General features: G+C 40.7%; 1 protein-coding gene across 1 annotated transcript in view; it reads left to right on the top strand.

Annotated features, from left to right (window-relative positions):
* Positions 1 to 6,087: 6,087 nt before the first annotated feature.
* Positions 6,088 to 24,616, top strand: part of LOC122761896 (NT-3 growth factor receptor-like) — a 127,218-nt gene continuing 108,689 nt past the window's right edge. The window contains exons 1-2 of the mRNA XM_044017077.1: positions 6,088 to 6,157; positions 9,817 to 9,888. Of these exons, the coding sequence (XP_043873012.1) occupies positions 6,129 to 6,157; positions 9,817 to 9,888 (101 nt within the window). The 5' untranslated portion in view covers positions 6,088 to 6,128. The remainder of the gene's footprint in view (positions 6,158 to 9,816; positions 9,889 to 24,616) is intronic.

Here is a 24,616-nt window from a genome sequence, read left to right as displayed (position 1 = left end):
CTGTATTCTGTAGTTGTCAAAAAATGGTCGACAAAGACAAGCCTATAGTAGAGGCAACAGAGTCAGTCATCCATGCAGTCCCTGAGAAACCACTAATAACTGTATGGAAAATCAACAGAAATTGTATTTGTGCTATTTTTTTCTTTATTGAGCTGAAGTCCCTTCATTAGGCTACTCTCTCTCTCTCTCTGTCTCTCCTCCAATTTTGGTCACTATGGATTTTCAGTTGCAGTTGGAGCGAGAATTGGGCTTTATCCTCCGAATTAAATTCATTGTTTCTACGTGAGGCAAATCATTTTTAATACGGCCGTAATGTGGTCAATTTTGCCCATTACTCTTATATCGATATATTCTCCCTCTCACAGTCCCTGTTGTTAAAATGATTGTCACAATTTGCCAGGTTTTCACATTTGTACCAGTGAAAAGTGCCACAGAGAAGAGTGCTGGGCCAATTTGTTTCCATGATGTTTCTATCTGCCAGGACGGCCGAGCACTGAATGATTTATCACTTTTAACCTTTATTTATCAAATGACGACTCGCTGAGCGTACATCCTTATTTTACATTCTGCGATCGACAAAGGGAAAAAACCCGGAAAACAGGAGATGGATTTGTGACTTCATGAACATAAAACCTGGTGTTATGGAGCTCCAACAAATCTCACCACTCACTGCCGTTGACTTTTTATATTAACAGTGATGTTGGGGCCCATTTTATAAATCAAATTCTGACAGATGGAAGGCAGATATAATTTCATAGGCTCCTACATTAGGATGGAAGGAAGCTGGGACATCTGTCTGCCTATGTGTGATTGCATTTGCATAGAGGTTGCAGGCATGGGTTTGTCTCAGCGAGTGGAAATGGATACATCATAGTGCTTGATTCTCATTTACAAGATTTGAACGCCAAATTCCCCCCATGATTGGTTTGGAGGATGACTTGTTCCACCTACCAACTGCAGTACATTTTAATCAAAGTAGCTTCCTTTTGTCTGATTTTCATCAGCACTACTTCCTCTGTGTCCTTTTCATGTGTTTCAGTCTCATCTTGACAATGCAGCTTGGAAACACTTATATACGTCAAGCATAAAGCATATGCACACACACACACACACGCACAAAGCAGAATAGGTTATCTGATTGATGTGAGGCGTGTATTTTAATCTAGAGGAGTGCTACTTCACCATACCGCATCCTCTCTGTGAAGTGTTTGGGCTGTAGAAGAAGTGCTGCTCTGCCTCCATGAAAACAGAGAAGGAGGCAGAATGTAGATCAATATCCTGGGAACACACCAGAGACATTCTATTTTATTAAACATTTTCCCATTAAGGCGGTGACGCAAGTGTTGTAGATCATCCCAACAAAGTCGTAAATCATAGAGCGACGGTAGCATTGGGAATAATGGACAGAATCTGAGGAGATTACAAAGAAACAGAAGATTTGTTGTCTGGTCTCCTGGGAGACTCCTGTATCTTCCTTTTTGACACCTTACATTCACAGTCAACGCTTCAGTGACACTGTTCTATCTAAATCATTTCAAGTTCACCACATCGTCTTGTCCGTGGCATGGCTAACTTTGTTTATTAGTGTGACACAATATAGGGTTTTTCAAGCTACGTAAACTAAAGTGCTATCATTAGTGTTTTTTTTTTCTTTTTTTCAGGGTTCGTTTTCCTTTCTAATATCTTGAAAAATAAAACAATGTAATCGTTGTTTGTACCTTCACTGTGTTCACTGGTATTGTTGGCTTGTTTTACAGTTGTAACAGACATACTGTTTACATACTTGTTTACCAAGTGTGGAGCGTTACATCTCAGGGAACTAACAGGTAAAACAGACATTTAACATTATTGGAGAAAGGGGTTGTGATTCTGCAATTTTCTTGCTAAATGTTGGAGATGATCACATGTTTTCAGGATTCTACAGTTTGGCATTGTTAGGTTTGATTCCTGTGTCAGACATCACGCACCAATCAATGGCCGACTAAAAAAGCACCAGGTACCAGTTACTATCACTAATGAAAAAGTACAGTCGAGCCGTGCTGAGCCTCGTCGTGCTAGAACTGTGAGGTTACAACATAGGACGTCATGTACATGACCTCTATAACGTTTCAGAACATGAAGGCTAGTAAATATGACGGCGGCGTAGTGGTTCAAATTTGTTAGTCTTGTGAATGTGCTCAACAACCCAATCTGAGCTCAACATATTTAAGTTCTAGTGGTTCCCATGGGTACGCAAAGCAACAGGCGGAGTGGCTAACACAACAGAGGCGTGATAATAGCACACAGAAGAGGAGTGTTTATTTTTACCTGTGAAGGTTCTCAGTCATCCAGTCATTGTGTTCTCAAGAGTGTATAGCTATAATAGCTTGAGACTGTGCAGTTGTCCATATTTTTTCCTTTTTTGTCACTATGTCACTATGTTTTTATTTTATAAAATGTTTTACAAAGCAGCACAATCTTTTGAAATGAATGCACACTTCAGTTCAATTCAGTTGAATAGCATGTCATACATGTTATTTTTACAGGTCAGGCTTATGAGCTTTTTCTTCACCGTTACAACACATGTGCTCCAATGTAATTATTATACATATAAAACTAAATATTCATCATAAACTTCCGTAGATCATGAGCAATTGCAGAGGGAAACATTGAAAATCTGCCTCTGTATTATTTTTTGTGTTGCCCTATTAAGGGAAAAATAGTATAATTTTCCCTCTTCATATTCACAGCTGACAGAAGAAGATAGAGTAGCAGGTATAGTCGGGGGTTGTGTGTGTTGCTCCAATACAACAACAGATGGCTGTTGCTGGGGTCAAATCTGTTACTGTTTGGTCCCAGGGTGTTCTCCTCAAGCACCAAACCACCCTGCCACCCAGTTTAGATCATATGTTTTTGGCAGTTATTCTCGCAAAACAGATGGAAGGTGGCTGTAACTTTATGGGCTCGCATGTATTTTAGAGCAAGCAGGGAGATCTGCCTGTACAATTTGTTCGGATTGTATCCTGCTCCTCTCTCTTTGTCGTTTTGAGTTGTGACAAATGTATTATTGTTTAGCCTGCACTTTAAACAGGATCCAGGGAGATACACTTTCATTCTAATGTACTGTATTTTATTTATTATATCTCCATACATCTGAATGATGAACATTTGGACAAAGGAGCAAATTAAATTATTGAACTGTCACACTTGGCCTAGTATCTATTTCTATTCTATTACATTACTTTGGCATAATTATGTTGCTTTTATTTTGCACCATTTTATTTGTGCACCTCAAAAGTATCTGGTAATGACAGGATACATATTCAGTGCCTATGCGTTACCATAGTATCTTTGTTATTCATATCTTATCTTTTCACAGCAGTTTAATCCACATGCATATTCAGTGTGCCGCAGACAGGCCGAGGTTCTGCCTCTCTGCGCTATTTGTCCACAGCAGCTTGATGAAAATGGGGCTGGTGCAAAACTTCTATCACAGAGCATCAGATTTAAAATGGGTGAAATTTAGTTTCATTGAAGCGAGACTGTAAAAATGTTCCTAATGCAAATGGAAGCCGCGTCATTGTGTCAAATGTGTTCAGTGAAGGAATAAAAAAAAAAATAACAACTGATCCGATCGCACAGATACAAGATTCAGCTCTGCACGTTCACTCTTTTAACACAAGTGAAAATGTGCTGTTTTTGTAGATCATTTTCATTTTCATCATTTGACTTCACTTAAACATATTGCACTCAGTGTTCTGTGTTTTAAACAGGAGTGTCCTGTCACTGTCCTTTCAGCGTTCCACTAAAGTCATGATGCTGTTACACTGTCAAGTTTTTATTTTACCATTGTACCGGGTTCACGTGAGAAAAAGAACACAATGCTTTAGTTTAGTGTCTGCACTTTTTTTTGTTTTTACCTTCTTCCATGCATCAAACTTTTTATTCCTTTCATAACTTTCACGAGTTATGAACCTAGGAAGCTCCTAGACCATATCTTTTTGTGGTCAGTCTGAGACAAAGGGAGCAGACTGACTTCATGAGGGATGGATGAACATTTTTCTAGCTATTAAATAAAACCGAGGTTTTTTGTTGTTTTCTTTTCTTTTATTTAAGCTCAAAAATGCATTTTCTCTTCTTCAGGGTGCAGCATGCTCAGCCATATTGTGCTGCCTTTGTAAGCTGTGCATTTCAGCATTCAGTAAATCAGCCAGATGAAGGCCGTGAGTCGAAATGAGCTGGTTGAATAAGAGCACACTTGTACAGTTAGTCAGCTCTTTTTGCTGTTATTTCTCACCTTTCATGTAACGGCAGACATATTTATATACACTATATTGCATTGTTGCATGGTTAGTGGAGGTGAGTCAGTGTTTTGTTTTTTTGGCTTCCTGCAAATTCCCAAAGTGTCAACAAACAAACAAAACCTTACAACTACAGTATCATTATTAGGATATTTACGTGAACAGCAGCCCTTGAAACCAAATTGTGTGGATTTAATTTCCTGTCAGCCTGCCTTTGCTGCCTGTCACTGCGGCAACAGAACACTGCTGTGAATAAGCAGGGCCTTGTGGACACTGTGATATTAGTTTAATGACTTTAATGACTCAGCGCGTCACCTTCACAATCAGCTGCTTTCAGCGCTCCAATCTCAACATCGCCAACGTAAATTCTGACACGGTGACGCAGGTACAGTTGCCACATGTTTTCAGCAACACATTCACATTCACGCACACGCACAAATGCGCTGTTTCCTCTTGTGCAGTGATTGGCTTTTAGCGGCGATTGTGTGAATAAGTGGCTGACCACATTATGAGTGACACTGGTAGTGCAGTAGACCTGGGAAATCAAAGATGTTTTGTGATCTGGAGTAATTGAAATCCAGAAACAAGACCCCTCGATGTGAGCATTGTTAATTGAGTGTCAATGTTGTTTCACGGGAAGCAAATGTGTATCAAAGCAGCAGAATACAAGCTTTATAACTCACCAATAGGGAAGAGAAAATACTAAACAGAGGTTTAGATTAAAGTAAACAAACAGTCACTGTTTCTGGTGTGTCTGCACAAATGTTGTCTGCGCTTGGTGTGGATATCTCAACACATCTGGCAAACCCAAGCTCAATTTCCTGTGCTTGAGCTGACATTACCCTCAGAACAGTTTTTATACTGGATGTAATCAGTGTTTTAAAACTATTTTGTCTGGGAAAACAGCCCCACTCCTATCACTGTCTGCTCCCACCTCAATAACAGCAATCAGCATGACAGTCATAAAGTCATCTACAACAGAGAAGTGCTGCTCACATGTGGCACCGGAGTACAGGCCATGCGCTTTTTCTAAATGCAAAAATGTACTGTATGTAACATACACTCATATCTGGTCACAGAAGCCAGTGAATTACAGTTCAAACCTTAGGTCACAGGCTGCACGTGCAGCATAATAAAGGCTGTGTCTTAGTCGAAACAGCTCGTGTCCGTGTCCATTTCACAGCGAACCCTTTTTAAATGACCAGCCTGTTTCACAGATTGTTATGTTCACTGATTTAAATGTGACATTTTAATTCAGTTCCCTTTAGCATTTAATCATATTTTACTCTCCCAAAGCAAAGCCGTGAAGCCTTTGCTGTGCCCTCTGCTACATCTCCTCATTCGCCCAGCTTAATTGAACCCATTGTGCCCTATGCATGTTGGTTTATTTCATTTCCAGACCATAACAAACAAATGATTTACATTTTTTTTTTCTCCCATGAGCTAATTAGAAGGTGCCAGCTTCACTTGTTTCATCCTATCGCACAGAACAAGCTTTCCCTGGGAGTCTGATGGTGTTAGAAGTAAAATCATCCGCAGTTTTCATTCGGATCGCCGCCGTACTCGTTCCCTCGCATGGATTAAGCTTTAGAAGCCGCCTCTTGGCAATTAAATCTATCAGAGGGCAGCAGAGAGCTCCGTCAGAGCTGTTCAACTGACTGCAATTTAAATGAGGATGGATTCGAAATCTTTGATGACACACTGTCAGATATTTTGCAATTTGGGAGTACAAATATACATTTCCTGGTACAGTTTCCTCTGATGTTCATGTCATTTACTATTCTCTCTCTTTTTGTTTGCAGACACATAGAGAATTGGACAGGATTGCAGACTCTGAGAGACGTCGATATGGAGCTCTACACTGGACTCCAGAGACTGTGAGTGTTAAGCAAGTGGAGACACAGTCCTACTGTGTTTCAAATCTGTGGAACGTGTACTCCTGTGTCAATCCCCCTTTCTCCATGGCTGCTTTACTGCAGAGAGGACGGTGATTTTCTCCAAAAGACGAGAGCATTAGCTCAAGAGGCTGCAGCTGCAGCATCACCATGATGTATTGGGATTTAATGTTTAATACGTCTCAGAGTGTGACTCAGTCCTGGCCGTTCTCAGTGGAGGTGTCGTTAGAGGGAAGAGCAAGTGAAAGTTTGTGTTTCTGATATTAACACAAGCTGAAATTTAAGCTTTTAATTCTTGAAAGTCACATGCTGGTGGAACATCCCCAAATAATGCTAAAAAAACAGCAGGGAAAATTGAATTAGGGACCCCTACTGTGACTTTTTTTTATTTTCATCTCTTTACAGCTTAAAGCAATGTAATGGTACTTTGCTGCTTTGCTACCTGCGTTATGAGGCCATGTCCTTTACATTCCCCTCGCCTCTGGTGCTCCTCCCTGAGCCACTGACTCTGACCTCCACTTCTCTCCTCACTTTTATTCCTCCCTGCACAGAGAACCATATTCTCCGCTCTCCTCCAAAGTCAGAGCTGGCCTCTTTCCTGATCCCCTTGATCCTCATCAGGGAAGCCAAGTGCAATATCTCCACCACCAAATTAGCATTTTTCTCATTACCACTGCCTATCGCTCCTGCTGCTTTGTCTGGGGACACCAACCCCTCCTCACCTAACATCAGGCCCTCCCAGAGAAGACTGTTAGTTTAGTGACGCTGCCATGTGGAGCTGTCAGCATTATGGAGAGATGAGTGGGTAAAATTTACTCAGCGATGCCTAACATAAACATACATGAATTTACATTTTACCTTTACCAAAAAAAAAATTGAAAAGATTGATTTATTCTTCCGTGCTCTAATGTATGTGATTTTACCGGTTATAAATGTAAATATTTAAATATCATACACTGACAAACATATTTATTTTTTGTGGTTAGAGCTGCCATAGCAATCTGACTGATACAAAATACATAGCAGTCTGATAAGATGTATTGCATAGATGGTAATATTGCATCATCTTTATCAACAAATATCCCATAAAAATTAAAATTTCAATTTCTGTGTCCCCAAGCCCACTGTCACATTATGGTGATAGTTAATTTATATATAAAAAAATACATGCATATTTTCCTTAAAAGGCCATGAACTCTAGTTCTTTTGGGCAAACATCACTCAAACAAAAGTAAATGGTGCATTCATGAGCTTCTGCTGCAGATTAATACACCAATGGTGAGCTATTGCAGCAATGGCATGATGTGTGTGTGTGTGTTTATGGTAATGAAAGGGAATAAGATTACAGTTTTTCATGCTTCGAGTACATGGGGATACTTAGTTGGTAGGATCATTGGTAGTTTTGAGGGCCTATAGGGAGCCATTTGCAGCAAAGCACCAACAAACCTATGTGTACATGTGTTTTATATTGTTACCAGGTAGTATCCACCACTATTTTAGCAGCTATAGGCACCCTAGTGTTATAAAATGGTTGTTTGATGTTGGTTCTTGCTGTAAAATACTCCAAAAAGAAGTCTGCATTACACTGTTATTTTGTCCAAATCTTATTTTTTTTTAGCTTTACAGACTTAGCCCTCAGTACTGAAAACAAGAAACGAAATATGTAAATATTTAGCAGATTAAAATAAGCACAGAGTGAAATCACATTCCTTTTGTGTGTTGTTATCAGGGTCTTTGTTTTGGTAGCCAGTCTGGCAGTTGGATGTTCCATTCAAATGAAGTTGTGTTCATACCGGATTCAAAATCGTATTATTATCATTGTTATTATTATTATTATTGTTATTATTATCATTATTATTATTGGTATTATTATTATTGTTGTTGTTGTTGTTATTTTAAAGCTTTGGGTTGAAGAAGTTTACAATGACTATGTCATGATTACAAATTCATGAGTTCCACTTGAACACAGCAATAGACAATGAGCAACAGGCCGTTGGCTTGTTCATCAAGTAAAAAGGATTAAGACAAGGAGAAAGATGAGACCAGGGTTAATATTGGTCTTGCATTTACGTAATGGGGAGCTCTATCAGCTGCAAAAGGGCTCTGACATTATTCGAAGCTACAGTAGTCCATCTCCCCCTCGACTTCTAAGTAGCTTGATGCATATACGTGTCTATTTTATCGTTGACTGGCTAGAATAGGCTCAATAACTTACTAGCAATAGCTGTCTCAATAGCACATTTAAGCACTCATTAGAAAATCAGATCACTGCTGTTTACACTGATAATTTCGGACATTATTATCATTACAGGTAAGGTTACTCCTTGGAAGATCACAGCATAACCAAAGCTCAGTGGTCGTCTTTATATATTCTTCAAATGTATAGATAGGGGAGAGTGGAGCAGTGAGTTTGTGAAATCTGACAGCAAATTGCAACAGTCTAATGCTGCTTTTCCACTATACAGTTCTAGCAGTAGTAGCACTAGTTCTCGGCTCGACTCGTTTATTTTGGTTTTCCATTAGCGATAGTACCTGGTACTTATTTAGTACCTACTCTGGCGAGGTTTCAAGAGTACTAGAATGTGAAATCAACAGACTGCCGGCCACTGATTGGCAGAGACAGTCGTCTCAAGAGTCACAAGCTTGACGTCTGACACAAGAATCAAACAATGCTGAACTGTAAAAAAAAAAAGCCGTAAAAATCCTCAAAACATGTGTTAATCTCCAACATTTACAAGGACATTTCTAAAACCACAGTATTTTACAGTCTGGTGTATTTAGCGACAGCACTGCCAAAAGCCGGAGGTCGTGAGCTGCATCACGACCCCTTCCACCGTATTTTAGTTCTGTGACTGAGTCTGTGCTCCGCTCATGCAGGAAGTACTGTACAAAGCTTTTTAATGAACTGATTTGAATGATTCAGTACACTGAAAAGAACTGCTTTACAAGCCACTAGTTTGTGTGTGTGCGTCGTGTATAAAACGACGTCACGGCAGTTTGGTGCAGCCTTGCTATGACAACCCCGCCCACGTTGAGGAGGTTCTAAGGATAATGACGTGCCAGTCACCCAAACCGTGTAGAGTCAAGCCACGCCCATCCGAGTAGTGCTAGATCCGTGTTGTGGAAAAGCGCCGTAACGGGTGCTCTGTGCTTCATGTGATGGAGAGAACAAGGACACAGAGCTACAGCTCCAGTGTTAAATAAGGGGAGGAGAGTGACAAAAGACTGTGTACCACTGATAAAAGGGTGGACGAGAAAAGTCGATGTCAAAATTTGAATGCAGTATCTGTGATCAGAGAGAGGCAGTAGGTAAACTGTGAAGATTTGCACCCGGATCAGCAAATAACACCATAGATACCCATATACACTGGTGGAGAGACACAGATGAATAATTGCAGCAGACGGATCCTTTTTTTCCACAGTGTACATAAATTCAAAATCAATGCCCAAATACATAAATGTGAGCATAGAGGCATGGACACAATGAAACAGAATAAGAAAGGAAAAGGAAAAAACAACATGGCCTTGATGTCAGTGTGTGCATGTTTATGTATCTGCTCACAGAGGAAAAGACGATAAATGACTTCATTCTGCTAGTTTCTTCACCATTCCATCTGTATTTTTATCTGCCTTCATTTCAGAACCATCATGAATTGCAACCTGAGGGTGATCCAGGCTCGAGCGTTCGCTCAGAACCCACACCTACGCTACATGTGAGTAAATGCTCTATCTCTGACAACCATGTTTCCACTGCCTTCAACATTGATTTACTATGATCCGTAAATGCCGGTGAGCTTGTCGTGTACGGCAGAAGATAAGTTGGTGTTGAGCAGAAGATGATGCAGTTGATAGAGACTGATTTTGGGGAAAAAAAACGTGATGCTGACATTACTGTCGCAACAGCCACTCATCTCAAATGAGACATCCATTATTTGCCTTGGATAATTGGATTCTTATCCTGCCCCGGTTCTTTGTGCTTTAGCAGAGCAATGTACAGAAGATGCAGTTCCATTTTGTGTGCACTCGCTCGCCAAACGGACAATTTGTCCAGGAGGCCTAGCATCAAAGAACTGAGCGAAAAGCAAAGTAATTTCTTTAACAAAGGCTGATGTGTCACTCCATATGACAACCTGTTACACCTCAATTTTCCAAGCAGCTGATGTGGTGAGGGACTCAGTCACACTCTTTCACCTCAACACAACGCTGTGTGCAATTTCCAGTTGTCAACTGAATGACAGTTTAGTCATTTTTCTTTTGCAAATTACGGCTGTTAGTCCCAAATCTGTGCAACTTGGTGGGGTGGGAGGTGGGTAGTTCGTTATGCTATATGATGAGGGTCCATCCATCCGTTTACCATCTGAGATTTGTGCGTGGGTGTGCATCCCTGCGTGCACACACTTTTATGTGCACGTGTGTGGCTGTCTCCTGAAAGAGAGGTGGTATTGCTTGTCTGTTTATCTAGTCAGGTGATTGGTAGAGCTAATCGAGCTCATCAACATTTAATGAAAGGTATTTAAATCTTGCCTTCACTTTAATTTTCTCTGTCCAGAAGATGGATCTGCTATCACAGGACTGAAAACAAATAAATGATTCTGCCTCTTACATCGTTCTCCCGTACTCTTACCAAACACACACACACACACACACCCATCAGCCACTGGTGACTGGTTTTAATAATGTGGCTGATCACTGTAATCACTGTGGAGATACAACATGCCAAAGTTATAAGTTTCAAAAGATCAGATTGTGTATGTGATGAGGCTTGAAATAACATTTTGGGATTGTGGCTCTCTGACAGATGCAGGTGATTCATATGCGACTGATGACCTGAGGCAGTCTTTCTTTCCAACTTATTTAGGTTGCTTTTCACCAAAGTCAGTTTTTGCCAAAGCTGGAATAGACCTTTCCATTAAAAGGACGTGTGAGATGTGCATGCAGCATGCTGAGTAGAACAGGTTCACATTAGAATGTCCCCTCTGCCCTGTGATTGCTCAAAGTCTCCCATCACGGATCAGATTTTCTCCCGGCAGGATGCTGTTCACTTCTGTAGACGTGTATACTAGACAACTCATAAATCCGGGAATATGTCACACAACTCGTCTCTTGGTCACACAAATGAAGATTGTAGATAGCTATTGTGCCCCGGGATGCCAACAGTCAGAGACAGGCTAACAAGAGAGCATTTTACCGGCTCCCCACAGATCCAGAGAGAAGGCAGAGGTGAATCACTGCTGTGAAACGTGCGCAGAGCGAGCAGAAGAAGACGGAGCGATGAGGAAAAAAACACAAGCAACAGGTGTACCAGCAGTAGCAATTATTCACACTACACTGCCCATTGCTAATGCTAACGGTATACTAAAGGGACAACAGCGCTATCTTTAGGAGACTAGGCCGGTAGTCTCCAGAGTTGAATGTTCGTCAGAAAGCCAGATTGTGTCCATTTGTTTCCCTCCAGGCTCTTGTAAACTTTCAGTGACTCTCTGGAGTGCGATGAAGGGAAGTTAAACAGGAAGTTGAAGATGTCAGGATACTGCAGGTCTGTTTCCATGGTCATAAAAAGCATGTAGGGGGCATTATAAGGATCAGAAATATTCACTCTGTCAAGTTTTTGCATGGTGACCTTTAACGGGTTGAATCCAGCCCCGGTCCCATTAATTTTTGCCGCATTTTAGGCTGCCAACATGGTGGTTCATAGCGACCGAGTCACGTGGCATTCGGAGCTACTTAAACTCTGGTTTACAAATAGGAAAACACCATTAAGTTAGTTTCATTGGATTTAGCCAGTGAGAGCCCAACTCCAGATATCCAATGCCTTTTTTGTGGTTGTTTTAGTGCGTGTGGATGGTTGCTAGGTGACTTGAAGATGATGATGTCAAGGAAGATGAATTATTATGACTAAGTTTAGCCTCTGAAGGCTGACCTCATTGATGTCTGTGTCAGACGGGTCTGCTAAAAGCCCGGCACATCTCAACCTCCTGAGTGAGGAGAATGTTCAGGCAGTCACAGGCTAAATTACACACAGTTCATCACCGATCCCAAGTGCTGCAAACCTGATGCTTGTAATTAACACCAGCCCCTGGCTGTTCTTTCTTTTCAATGAATGTTTCATTTACTCTGTGTTAATAACATGAACCAGTGTATTTTGCATGCATCACAGTGCATGTTGTGTTACAGTAGGCGTATTAGACTTTAGTGCATCTGATTAAAAATGACATTAATCTGTCATTCATTAAACCAAACCCATGGAAGAATTTACTTTTAATGTCAGAAACCATTTTAGCACTTATCAAATTAGAAAACCAAATAGACAGAATGCTCTGTGAAACATATCAAAGCAATGACACAACCAAAAGAATAGCTCAAAAATGTCCCCGGGATATACTGACTAAAATCATCAGAGCTATAATCAGCTCAGCTATATTTAATTTTTTTGTTTCCTTGTTTATTTTCCTAGCAGGTCTCGTGAAAGCACCAGAGCTGTTATTATGAGGTGACCTCCATGGACCCACTATATTTTATTTGAGCTCAAAATAAACCTAATTACAGGGTACCATAACCTGAGAGAGTACGTCAGTCTGATCAGCAGGTTATTGGTACATAAAGCAGATGCAGAACTGTTATTCATGCAGCAGTCGGTGTGTTCAATAACCCTGAACCCCCAAAACTTCTAATGTTTTGCTAACTCAGATCAGCATATCGGGCGAGGCTCCAGACTATAAACTTCCCACCACTAAATCCATGTAATATACATTTATTTTTCCTTTTACCTGACATCGTATATCATTATCAGTACAACTCAGGGAACCACACCTATAAGTACAGCACCAAAATGATGACGAATAACAGCAATGTGAAGTAATATAAAGGGTTACAATAGTTTTTTTGTAATATCATTACTTTTGCTTGACATATAAAGGTGTTATAAACATAAATACACAGAACTTCACATCCACCAGTTGAGCTGAAATGTCAGAAAAACAAAGTGTGAATGCAATGTCCTTGTCTTGGTTGTGTGCCGCTGCAGATATGAGGCCACTTATGGCTTTGATCACAGATAGAGGCAGAATGTGTTGCTGTGTAGCTGAAATGACGTCAGCGATATTTTGTCACGTCATTAACCACATAGTTATTACACAATTGTAACTTAGGCTCTGAACTTAACCTTGCCCCAATGTTCAGAATTTGGGATTATAATGCGATAAAGTAGAATGCTGTCTAACCCAAAACCAGACGTTACATAGTGCCAATGCGGGCGATGCAGACATGCTCGAGGTGACATTCACTCTGTCGATGTACCAAGGTTGAAATCCTAAATTGTGTTGCTTTAAAGTCTTAGTGTAAATTATTGCCTCAATAAACTATCTTATTAAAGTGCATGTGAGAACTGTTGGTAGTTGAGCAATTTAAGAATCTATCTGTGGGATTTTTACTTAAAAAAAGACCACTCATGAAGTGAACATAAATATTATTACCGTGTTTGTCTGGCAGTGGCACCAGAGACTCTGCAGCAAATCCCAGTTCAGGGTGAGCTGTGTCTGTAGAAAATAATGAAACAGCCTTGAACCTCCTAAGTACCATAAGGGGACACTGAAGGAAACAATCGGTAATATTTTTGCACTGTCTCTGCAGAAAATGACCCCACTCAGTGGCAGTTAGACTACCGCGTGGACAACTGCTCTCCATATTTCTTTTCAGACACATTGATGAATATGTGCCACCAAACTTTTTATTTGTACATTTGCACAAAGAGGAACCATTCCTTTGGTAATTCTACATATTAAATTCTACCACAGAAAACACTAAAACAACTACATCATTGTTTACACGGTGGATATATTTTACCCTTGCAACATAATTGGACATTTACAGCTAGGTACTCCATTCTAGATAATAATCTTATATCTATACATATAATACAACTTTTATTTTATAAATACTACAATATTATAAACATTAAAAGTTGTGCAGCCTAAATATTAGTGAGTTTTTGTGTGGACACTGTTGCTTGCTGCTACTGTAGCTTGGCACAGGAGAAGGATTTAGAAAACCTAAGTGACTAATTTAATGTAATTGAGTGGGAGTAGGAACCATTCATGTGTCTGTTTAGCATTTTTGAAGCAAAGTATTGTGATCATTTATTTCCACTCTCTCTTCCCCTCATTTTAGAGTAGTTCTGATCATAATGCTTGAGTGTCACCACAGAAAAACATGCTACTGTAATGTTTGTCTTTTACTGAATTCATTGGAAAATATAAAAGGTTAAATTCCAGTTTAACAACATACTTCATGTCCTGAAACATGATAGCCTACGGCTAGTCTTTGTGCTAAGCTAACTTTGTTAGCTGTGTCTTGATATACAGGGTGAGATCAATTTTATCATATATTATCAGAAATAAACAAAACGCCTGTTTAACTAAATATGGAACTATTCTGTGAACCATGTGACTTATGTTTGAAATAAGGGAGAGTGATTAGTACCTCTGATTTACACTATAAACAATAGGAGACTGGTAGCATTGTGGACATCTGTCGGAATCATTTCCAAATTCACCTGCTTGTTTGCCAGTCCCTTTGATCCCTTCACGTGTCTTTGTGTGAATACACACACTTTTATCCTGCACACAAAGCCCCAGATGAAGATGAAGGCTATCAACAAAGGTGCCACTACAAGGTCTTGGGCTTTCAGCTAATTCCTGCCACTTCTGGGTCCACTTTTCCGTTTGATGCCACTGGTCAGCCAGGCGTTGTGCACCATGCTTTCCCCCGACTGTGTTAAATTAAAGGTCAGTGTCTGGATGGTGAAGCAAGTCTTCTCTTCATTCCACTGTAACTGAAGGAGAGGCCCAATAAATCTAAAGGGAATGTTGTCACTGGGGAGTCAGAAAGGTCACTCCCCACAGGGAGAGGGAAGTGATGAGAGTCTCTCTCATTAAATCTTCTCAGCGACATGGTTTTTATTCTCCTCATTTTTTAAAAATTCCTAAATGTCACTTTCACACTCGGGTCATCTGGCTAGCTCACCTCGGACCACCTTTAATTAGAAGTCTGTTTACCTTTTCAAGACTATTAAACCTGCTTGCTCCTAAACATTTCTCCTGTCATTTTGAAAAACCTGCTCTCTCGGAGGCTCCAGGCAGCCTCTTCACTTTAGGTGTTGGCTCCATGCGGCCTCATCTGGTCTAAGAAATAGAAACCACTAATATCTGTTTTTTGTAGTGATGTGATGTTCCGTTTCGAGGCTTCGAAGCGTGTGCCGAGTAGGGGAGGGGGCGTTTCCGCGATGCGCGTATCGAGGCTTGCTTCATTTAGGGAAGGAGCCAAAAATGATGACGTCCGAAGCCTCGTTGCCCGGCTGTACCACGTGGCTGTACCGCCCGGCTGTACCATTGCTTCGTGAAGTGGTTCAGATTTAGCGCGAGCTATATAGACCCCTCAGGCTCCATTCAAAATGTGGGTTTTTGAAGGAGAGTTGCGGTCAGTTGAGAGTTTGGATAGAGTTTGGATAGTTTGGAGAGTTTGGATACTAGAGTTTGGATAGCGTTTATATAGTTTGGAGATAGTTTGGAGAGTTTAGGGAGAGAGAGAGATTTAGGAGAGTGAGGAGAGTAGGATAGGTGATATAGGATGGAGCCAGCGAGGCTCATCATTGTCCAAGTTACACAAGCATAATCTGTGCCCTTTTCCTAGTTCCACAAGCACTTACACTGTCCTCTGCCTGATTACACCCATGCCATTTTCAGAAAAACATTGCACAACCTGTCATATTATGATATTATTATTATCATTTTGGGAAGATTTACACACACAGAATACATTCAAAAAATGTATTAAACACATATGTACAGAAATTATTTGGTCATACATTTTTTGTAATTCATAGTCATTTCTAACAGACACAAAAATTTAATTCATCACATATTATGTGGTTCAGATACAGCTGCCTGTGATTATACACTTGGCCAGTAGGTGGTTTCGTGTGCACATGAAGCTTCGAGAAATGAACCCTTTCTCGAACCAATTGGCTCAAGTGGTTCAATGCCTCATGAGGCTTCATCTCACCATCACTAGTTTTTTGGTCTACATTCAGCTTTTACTCCTGGCTCAAATGACTGAAAGGCTTTATTGGCTTTGATTGACAGTGATGAAAGCATGAAACAGTTCAAATAATTTTCATTGTTGAGAGACTGAATTGAATCGCAATAACATTGTCCACTGTGTTTTCTGATGCCATGGTAAACAGCACATTTTGTACCTCTGTACAGGTAAACTGGCATTTATAAAAGGAGTTTTTCATACATGTTCATTTTGGTGTCAACGAGGTTTAGTAGTAGCCAGATGGCTCCCACATGCTCTGTAATGTCGCACCTGTGCTTTTTATATGCTTTCAGGCATATAAAAATAGAAGTGTGCTCTCTAGATGTAAATGGACGGTAAACATTGATACTGTATGTCACCCATGGAGATTAGGGGCATAGGGCGAAGTATAATGCTGAGGATCATAAGTATAACTCTTTGGCGCCTGAAAAGACTGAACCTTTAACTTTAAAAAAAATAAAAAAAATAAATCGGTCTATTACAGTGAGAGCTTTTGCAGCTTCATTAACAAGTAACACACCTGCTATTACAAGAATATATACATTCTTGGTGCGCTAATTAGAGTAAATTGCTCATTGATGCAGTTATTACCACTGTTACTTCTTCAGCTAAACCCTTAGCATGTGCCGTGAACAGTGTTTTGCTGCACCTCGTTCCATTTTCACATCCCGGTCTTGTGGTATGAACCGCTCAGCACTGCCTGAAATCAAAACCTGTTAAGTACAGAAGAATGTCATTAGAATATACTATATATCTACTGCAAATACTACTCATATACTCCAAAGTGGAAATAAATGTAATGCCTGTGTTTTCTAAAATCATAATGCACATGCAACAACAAAAAAAGCCTATTGAATTGTCAGCAAAGTTGTGATAATGAATCCGGTATGTTGATGCCTATCTCAAGTGTTTTGCTTTGTGGGTGTCATCACATGACTTTTGATCTCCAAGAGATGCACAACGGCTGTTTATTTCTCCGCGTCCTAATTTAGCATTGCTCTGGAGGATCACCTCCTCCTAGAAACCATCCTTGAATCAACAGCATTTCAGCTGAGATCACTGTACTCTGTGTGGGCGAGTTCCCACTTTCCAAGTGTGCTAAATTGGAAGTTGGCTTTGCTCTGCGGTTAAAGGTTGCTTGGACCTGATTCACTCCCACAGACTGCCCTGTCACTGTGCTCTACCAGGGCTGAAGGGGGTCCTTCAGGATCTCCCTCTACATTAGGTCATGTAGTAGACCGCCTCTGCCATTTTCCAAAACTTCACCACCCACACTGCACCACATGAAATCACTGTGGGGAAACAGACAATGCTTTGCATTGTGTGCGAGTCAAGTGCTGCACTGCCGCAGTTGGTGAATTAGCATGGTGTTTCATAGCACACTGCTTGGGTGGGTGAGTGTGTGTGTGTGGGGGGGGGTGGTGGTGCTTGACAGACAGTCTTATTTCCCAGATGTGAAAGTTTGGGAGGGCAAACAAGCAGTTCAAATTTAATCCGCACATTCATAAATTCAGAGTGAGCTCTGAATTTGCATTCCGTTCTCGTGCTTGGGTGCTTGGGTGTGCGTGTGGTTAATCTCAGTGTAAACAAAAACACAGAGGTTTGCCACCCTCTGATTATGGTGTCAGGACTGCAGGAAGTAATGCTCTGCTGCTTACCTACCCACTGTCTGCCACGGCTGTGACGAGTGGGACACTCGCTGGCTGTGAATGAGGTGCATGCCACAAACTTAGATAAGCAGAGGATAGCCAAGTACACAAATATTTACAAATAAATGCCTTTTGCATGTCAACTGAGACACAAAGGGCACAAAATTGCAAATGATTCAGAGGTGAATTTCAACTCACTCTCACTATTCACATTAAGCGTGATAAAATGAAGCAGATAAATTAAAAGGACCAGCAGAAATTGCTTCACGTAAAGCAACAGGTGCTAAGTCATTTTATGATTAAAAATACTTGTGTGCAGCCAACACTGAAGAAGAGAGGAGATCTTGCTCTTCAGGATGGATCTTAGAATGCCGGTCACTTTGAACTTTGAAGATTTGAGGCAGATCCTGTTTGTTGCTGTTAGATGTATAGCCTTTGAAAGAAGCTGAATATTGCTCAGCAGAATTCTGTTAATGTTGTGAAAGCTGCTGTTGGGGATCAGCTCATTCAAGATGGAGTTGACATGCATCTTTGATGGAGACCACATAGTCAAAGACAAAGAATTTCCCCAAGATCCTTCACACATCGGTGTGAAAACCATCTCAGTCAGTGATGCAGGAGTAATCGGACTATGAATTGCATTGTATGTTTGTCTGGCTAAAACTAGCTGGACAGTCAGACTAACGTGTTTACATGAATTTTTGTCTTAATCTGACTAAAATCAGACTTTTAACATGCACTGACTGGTCACTTTGTGACGTGACAATACAATAATACTCCAACGAATGTTACTATACTATTTAAAATTATTCAGTGTTCACAATGTTATTTTACCTGTCTCCCTGGGATTTATGCACTTGCCTGTGTGTGTGTGTGTGTGTGTGTGTGCATGCATGTGTTTATTAAGCCGGTGCCTTAATTACTTTTTCTGGCTTTACTCAGTCACCATCCCGACAAATTGATGTGGGGATGATACATGGCTATGTAATATCCTGCCATATTTTTCATGGACATTGTATAATAATACATTGCCCATAAAGCACTGTCCCCCGATGTGACAGATGGTCATTTGGCACTTAGTCAGACTTTAAAAGAATACCACAGGACTGAGTTAGTGAAGGAAAAAAGACGATATAAAAAAGGAATGTGGTCCGAGGAAAGTCAGAGGCAAAGACACCGGCTCAAACCAAGCCTGAAACTGGGCAAAAGAGAGAAATTGGCTGTGAGAGTAGACAGACAGAAAGAGAGATTGGGAACTTGAAACTGGTATAGGGCATAGGCTACAGTAGATAATGACAGGGGAGAGCAGGAGAAAGAGACAGAGAAATTAGGCATGAAAGCACTACAATCTGAGGAGGCCTTCACCTCCATCCATAATCACAGCAGCCTCACAGATCCTAATGCCTTATGACAGCTGTGCTGGTTCCGAGATGGTGGTGGGTGGTTGTGGGTCGTGGTGAGCCACAGGAATAATGGCTTCAGTTAATCTGCACTATAGGACATTCAGTCTCAAGAGACTCTGTGTCAGCTGCCGTGACTGGATCAATAGTGTCTGTAACACAGAGCTTTCTCCTGCCGCCTCAAGTTCAAACCTCCCACCGATAGTTCAGTGCATCCTCACCTTGTCGTTTTCGCTTTCCTGGCTTTGCTTTTGATCTCTTGAGTGTTGAACAGCCAAAAGGGGGGAAGCAGAATGATTGAGGCAAGACAACATTTTCCTTTACCTGAGCTGACAGAGCCGCTAAAAATAGATGCTTTCATCTCAATGAGAAATTGGTTTAGGTTTGTGTGGAAGAGCCTGTCTAAAACGTTCTGTCCTCTTAGCAGAGATGCCGGGCAGCCTTCAAGTTTCCGTGCAGGGGTCGATCGCGCAGGGTCATATCACCTCACTTTCACAGTAGTGCCTCACTGTGTGTCTGTCGGTGCCTGAGAGCGCCACAGCAGCATGCAGCAGCAGCGTTTCTCCATGGCAGCCAAATCCCATAGGACCGATGAGGCTCTGTCATTCCTGAGGCAGCACTTTGCCCTGGCCTTTCTCCTGTCTGCCCACTCCCCACCCGCTTCAGTCACTCACCACTCACTCTGTAACCTATGCTCTGACAGACAGTTGTCTTGGGTGAGGCCTGACACTTGGTGTACGTAGCGCCGAGCCCTTCGACACAGGCACTGTCAATCACACGACACAGGCAAGGAACCCTCAAATATGTTTGGACAAGAAGATGAGGATTTCAGCCGAGCAGATTGCTATTGACTGTGTCAAGGAGAGGGAGGGGGAATTGACCATCTTCTCCACAGCCTTGTGTCTTAGCTGCCTGGCCTCTGGATGGAGCCTCTGGCCTCTCACACACTGATGCTGTGTGGTGCTGTGAGAGTTCAGCAGTGAGACGATTTCCCTGTGATGGAGACAGATAAAGGAGACTGGCTTTGATAATGTGGAAAAAAGGAAATAAGGCTTTTTCTCCTGTGTATCCAGGGAGGCTGATAAGACGGCTGTTTTAAGTGCTGGAGTTAGAGTCTGTTTCCATCGTCTCAGTTCTCTGCAAGAAGTTTCTCAAAATAATGAATCTCAGCTTTTATAACACAATGTGTCCTCAGATAGGGCCAAAATAGAATGTACATAGGACATGGATTATAATGTCTGCAGAGATTTGAATGAGCTGAATTCTGTCAGTGTTCATTTTACATTCCCATTTTAAAAAGTTGCATTTGGGTATCTTTAGGGGACCTTTGTCTTGGTTCTTGTTTTATCATTATCAATTTATTTACTGACAACAGAAAACAGGTAGTAATATAGTTAGAGCTCCATCCCAACTAGATAGTAAGACCGCACAATTAAGTGAAACCAAAAATCTTTAGTCTAATTTAGTCTTCCATTTAAGTGGTGGCAGTTTGGATTACACACCATAACATCCTATGTGCCTTGAATCTGATCTCTGCTGGCCAACATCTAATCTGTTTTCACTAGACAAGATAAGATACATCACGTTATATCTGTTTTCTTTCTGTTTCACAGTACCTACCAAAAGTACCTACCAAAGCACTGCAGAATTCAGAGGAGTTCTTATATGTACAAGCAGGTGGCAAGTGTAAATGACAGATTCATCGAGTAAACAGAAGCCATTAGGAGTCCCATTAGAATTTGAAACACTTATTTAAGCTTGTCTGCTGTTAAAACTCCAAAGTAGGTCTTCAAGGAGTTTAAGCTGTGATATAGCTTGTCCTGTCATTGTGTGAAGCCCATGTTAATGTTACAGAGCTTTCATCTGTATCATTAATTTATATGTGAGTGACCAACAGTTTTATTATTAGAAATGAAAAACAGTGTCAGCACTGTCACTGATAATAACACCACTTAAGAATGAGTATGTTTTGATAGTGGTCATTGCTGTTAAATTGCTAATATCTCTAATGAAATTCACATTCACAGTGACGTTCCCATCTCAAAGTTCAAAAAGTTGAACAAATGTGTGTATTGTTTCAAAGATTGCTGTTTGGCAAGTTGTTTAACACTGCTTATGGTGTAACCATGACAAAGTTCAAATAGTGATCAAATAAAATCTGCCCTCAAAGCCAGTAGAGCATGTATGGATTATTGAGACTTTAAGGTTTATAGTAGCTTTTGATCTTCAAAATAGCTGTTACATTTCAAAAGGAAGAAAAACAGGACTTGAGCCTCGTATCCAGGCCACAGAGTTGAGACAGCTGGAGTGAGTGATAATTTTCAGAGGTGTCTCTCTCCAAATGGCTGAATGACTCTGAAGTGATGTGAGCAATCTCAGCTTAAGACTCACTGATCCCTTTGATAATGAGTAGGGCTTTCACTCATAAATGTCACCAGAGTGTGGTGTGCTGCATACACGCACACACTGCTGTCATTATCACTGTCCACATCACAGCTTCTCAATTCATTTGCTTCTGTTCTGCTGTCTTTCTTATGAATCCCTTTTTTGCTTATCTATCTCAGTTCACCACAAAACCAATGGAGAAAGATCTGTAGCATACGATGCAGTGTGAGTTAAGAGGATTAATTACAATTCCAGTACTTGATCATCCCTCTTTTTTTTTTAAATGATACAGTAAATAACTGATTTAGTCCATTTTTATTTCAAAACAGAAGCAGCAATGGCTTGTCTGCTTCACTAAGACACAGTAGGATACAGCAGGTATTCATGAAATTACAGTTTTTCGTAGTCGTAACATTAAATGCTGTGGTTGCTTCCGACTTGCCTTCAAAAGACTTTGTCCCTTGCAAAATTTATTTCTTTTATTCGATCAATTCAAGCGCAATCCAAAGTATTTTTTTTAATCAATCCATAATAAAACGATGAGACAACAAATTACAAACATGATGTAAAAAGCAGAGAAAAGGTGGTAGGGAGACCATGGCTTCAGTTCCCAAACATTTCTCTTCACTCTACCCACCTCACCTGCCCCAAATAACAGAGCTAGAAATAAAAATGAAATTATATGAATAACCAACTTCATTTGGACCACAAAATATACACTATAAATATATAGAATTTAATTCAAATTCAGTGTCATGGCAACAACAATGATATTTTCACTAAAATGTTTCACAGTGTACGAATAGGTATGAAAGATGAGCGATAGAAAACTGTGCTGCACATACAGTAAGTGCGCCGTATGAAAGTGTGAGTGAATGGGTGAATGGCAAAACTGCAGTGTAGCTTTGAGTGGTCATCAGGACTAGAAAAGCACTATATAAATACAGACCATTTACCATAAAACAAGTATTGGCACTTAAACATTAAAACAATAAAACATTTAAAGGTGACATAGAATGCTTGTATCACACATATATGTTAGTTATGGAGGTCTACTTACATATATTAACTTGTTTTCATGATTAAAAACCTCCTAATCGCTGCAAACGAGCCGATCAAAATATCTCCTCACTGACGCTCTCGTCAGCTGTGCTGTTTCAGACCAAAACCACACCCCCAGAACGTGGACTGTGTTGTGATTGGCCAGCCAACGAGAGCTTTCCCACTGTCCTGTGATTGGCCAGGTACCTGGAAGTGACGTAATAGATAGGCCAGCTCTCAGATACACAGCTCCCCCTCTGGCACGGTGGATGCTCTGCATCTCAGCAGCTACAACGAGAGTAGTTCTTCTTCTTCTGCGGTTGAATGTACGCAACCGGATGTGCCCGGACTAGTGCCCGCACCAGGAGGCGCTACAGTGGTGAGAGGAGTGGTGAGGATTTCTGATGACGACATCAAATTAAGGAAGTGCCGATCCGCTTCGCAGAGCCCAGGAAAACAATACAACACTATTTTCTCAGCAGTGGCTGAACTGTTTTTTTTGAAACTTTAGGGTTTCATAAACGAGATAATGACGCAGATACACACACAAACGCAGCGTCAATTGGAGCTTCCGGTCTATGTGGGCTTTAAGGTTCAGATGCAGGACTTCCTGTCAGGGTTCATTTCAATATAATGTTTGCGCTTGTTCCAGCTAATGGTGCTTTTTCCATTGCTAATGGCTAATAAGATAAAGCACAACCATAATTTTAACGTCGCAAGGTTCTTTGTGAAAAACAGTGGCAGAGAGGAACTGGTGGTTTGGGAGTTCCATCGTTAATAGGGGAAGTGGAACAATCCCTTTTTTTTTAACCTTGTCTCGCATTCACACGTTTCTACCCCCTCCACTCAAACCCTCTGCTCCACACCAAAGTTGAAACGGAAATTCATTAAGATTGATAAAAAACGGAGAGTGTAAAAACACTGTCACTAAAAAAAAAAGATGGACATGGAGAAGAAATCTGAAGACTGACATTGAAAAATACACTGTGATATAAACAAAAAAACATTTTCTACAATGCCAAATTTTATTTACAATGCCAAAATGTCAATGTTAATGTCAGTGTTCTGGCTCCCTAGATTTCTATTCGGGTGCAAATTACAGATGACTTGTGGGTACATTCACAGCCTAAGAGTGGATGATTTGTAGTATTTTAGTTTGAAGAATTGATATTTGAGGTCTGGTTGTCCCCTCTTACAGAAACACATACTAGAGGTGCAGGAGTCCAGAACATATCTGTGGTTGCATGCATCTTTGAGCATTGGAACACCTCCCATCGCTGGTAATACGCATGTGTGTGTGTATTTGCACCAATAACATTTTACAGATTTTATATATCAGCTACAAACAAACACACTCTTGACTTCATTATGAAAATCCGGTTCACTATACTATGTTTGACAAATTGCTCGGTCTTTGTTGAGCTTCTGATATTCTACCAAGTTTTCCAGGTGTCGATTAAATACAAACTCAGCTCTGGCTGTAATTAAATCTGTTCTGCTAATGATTCAATTACAGCTTAAGAAGTTAAGGAAAGACTGTGGCACTTTTAATTAAGCCATGTCATTGGAGAGTAAAACACTGGCACTGCCTTTTTTTTGCCTTCACAGTTGACTTACTGGCTAACCCAGATTGGCCTCTGGTCTAAATGGTGTTCCTGTGTGATAATAAACATCAGCGCCACATTTCCTGTTGCACAGTTTATGGTCACTTGCTCTTGTGTTTTTTTGTTTTTTTTTCCACTAATCCTATAGAAATCTGTGTGCTGTTCACTGTCTTCTCTTTGGTTCCAATGCCAAACAAACGGTTGCATGTAAAAAAAATTAGTTTATATAAATACACAATTAGTTCACAAAATAGTTCGGAAAACATC

This window comes from Solea senegalensis, unplaced genomic scaffold (genome assembly GCF_019176455.1).
Source record: "Solea senegalensis isolate Sse05_10M unplaced genomic scaffold, IFAPA_SoseM_1 scf7180000015042, whole genome shotgun sequence".
NCBI classification, from domain to species: domain Eukaryota; kingdom Metazoa; phylum Chordata; class Actinopteri; order Pleuronectiformes; family Soleidae; genus Solea; species Solea senegalensis.
The sequence above is the reverse complement of the archived record's forward strand: the minus strand, read 5'-3'. Positions and strand labels throughout refer to the sequence as shown.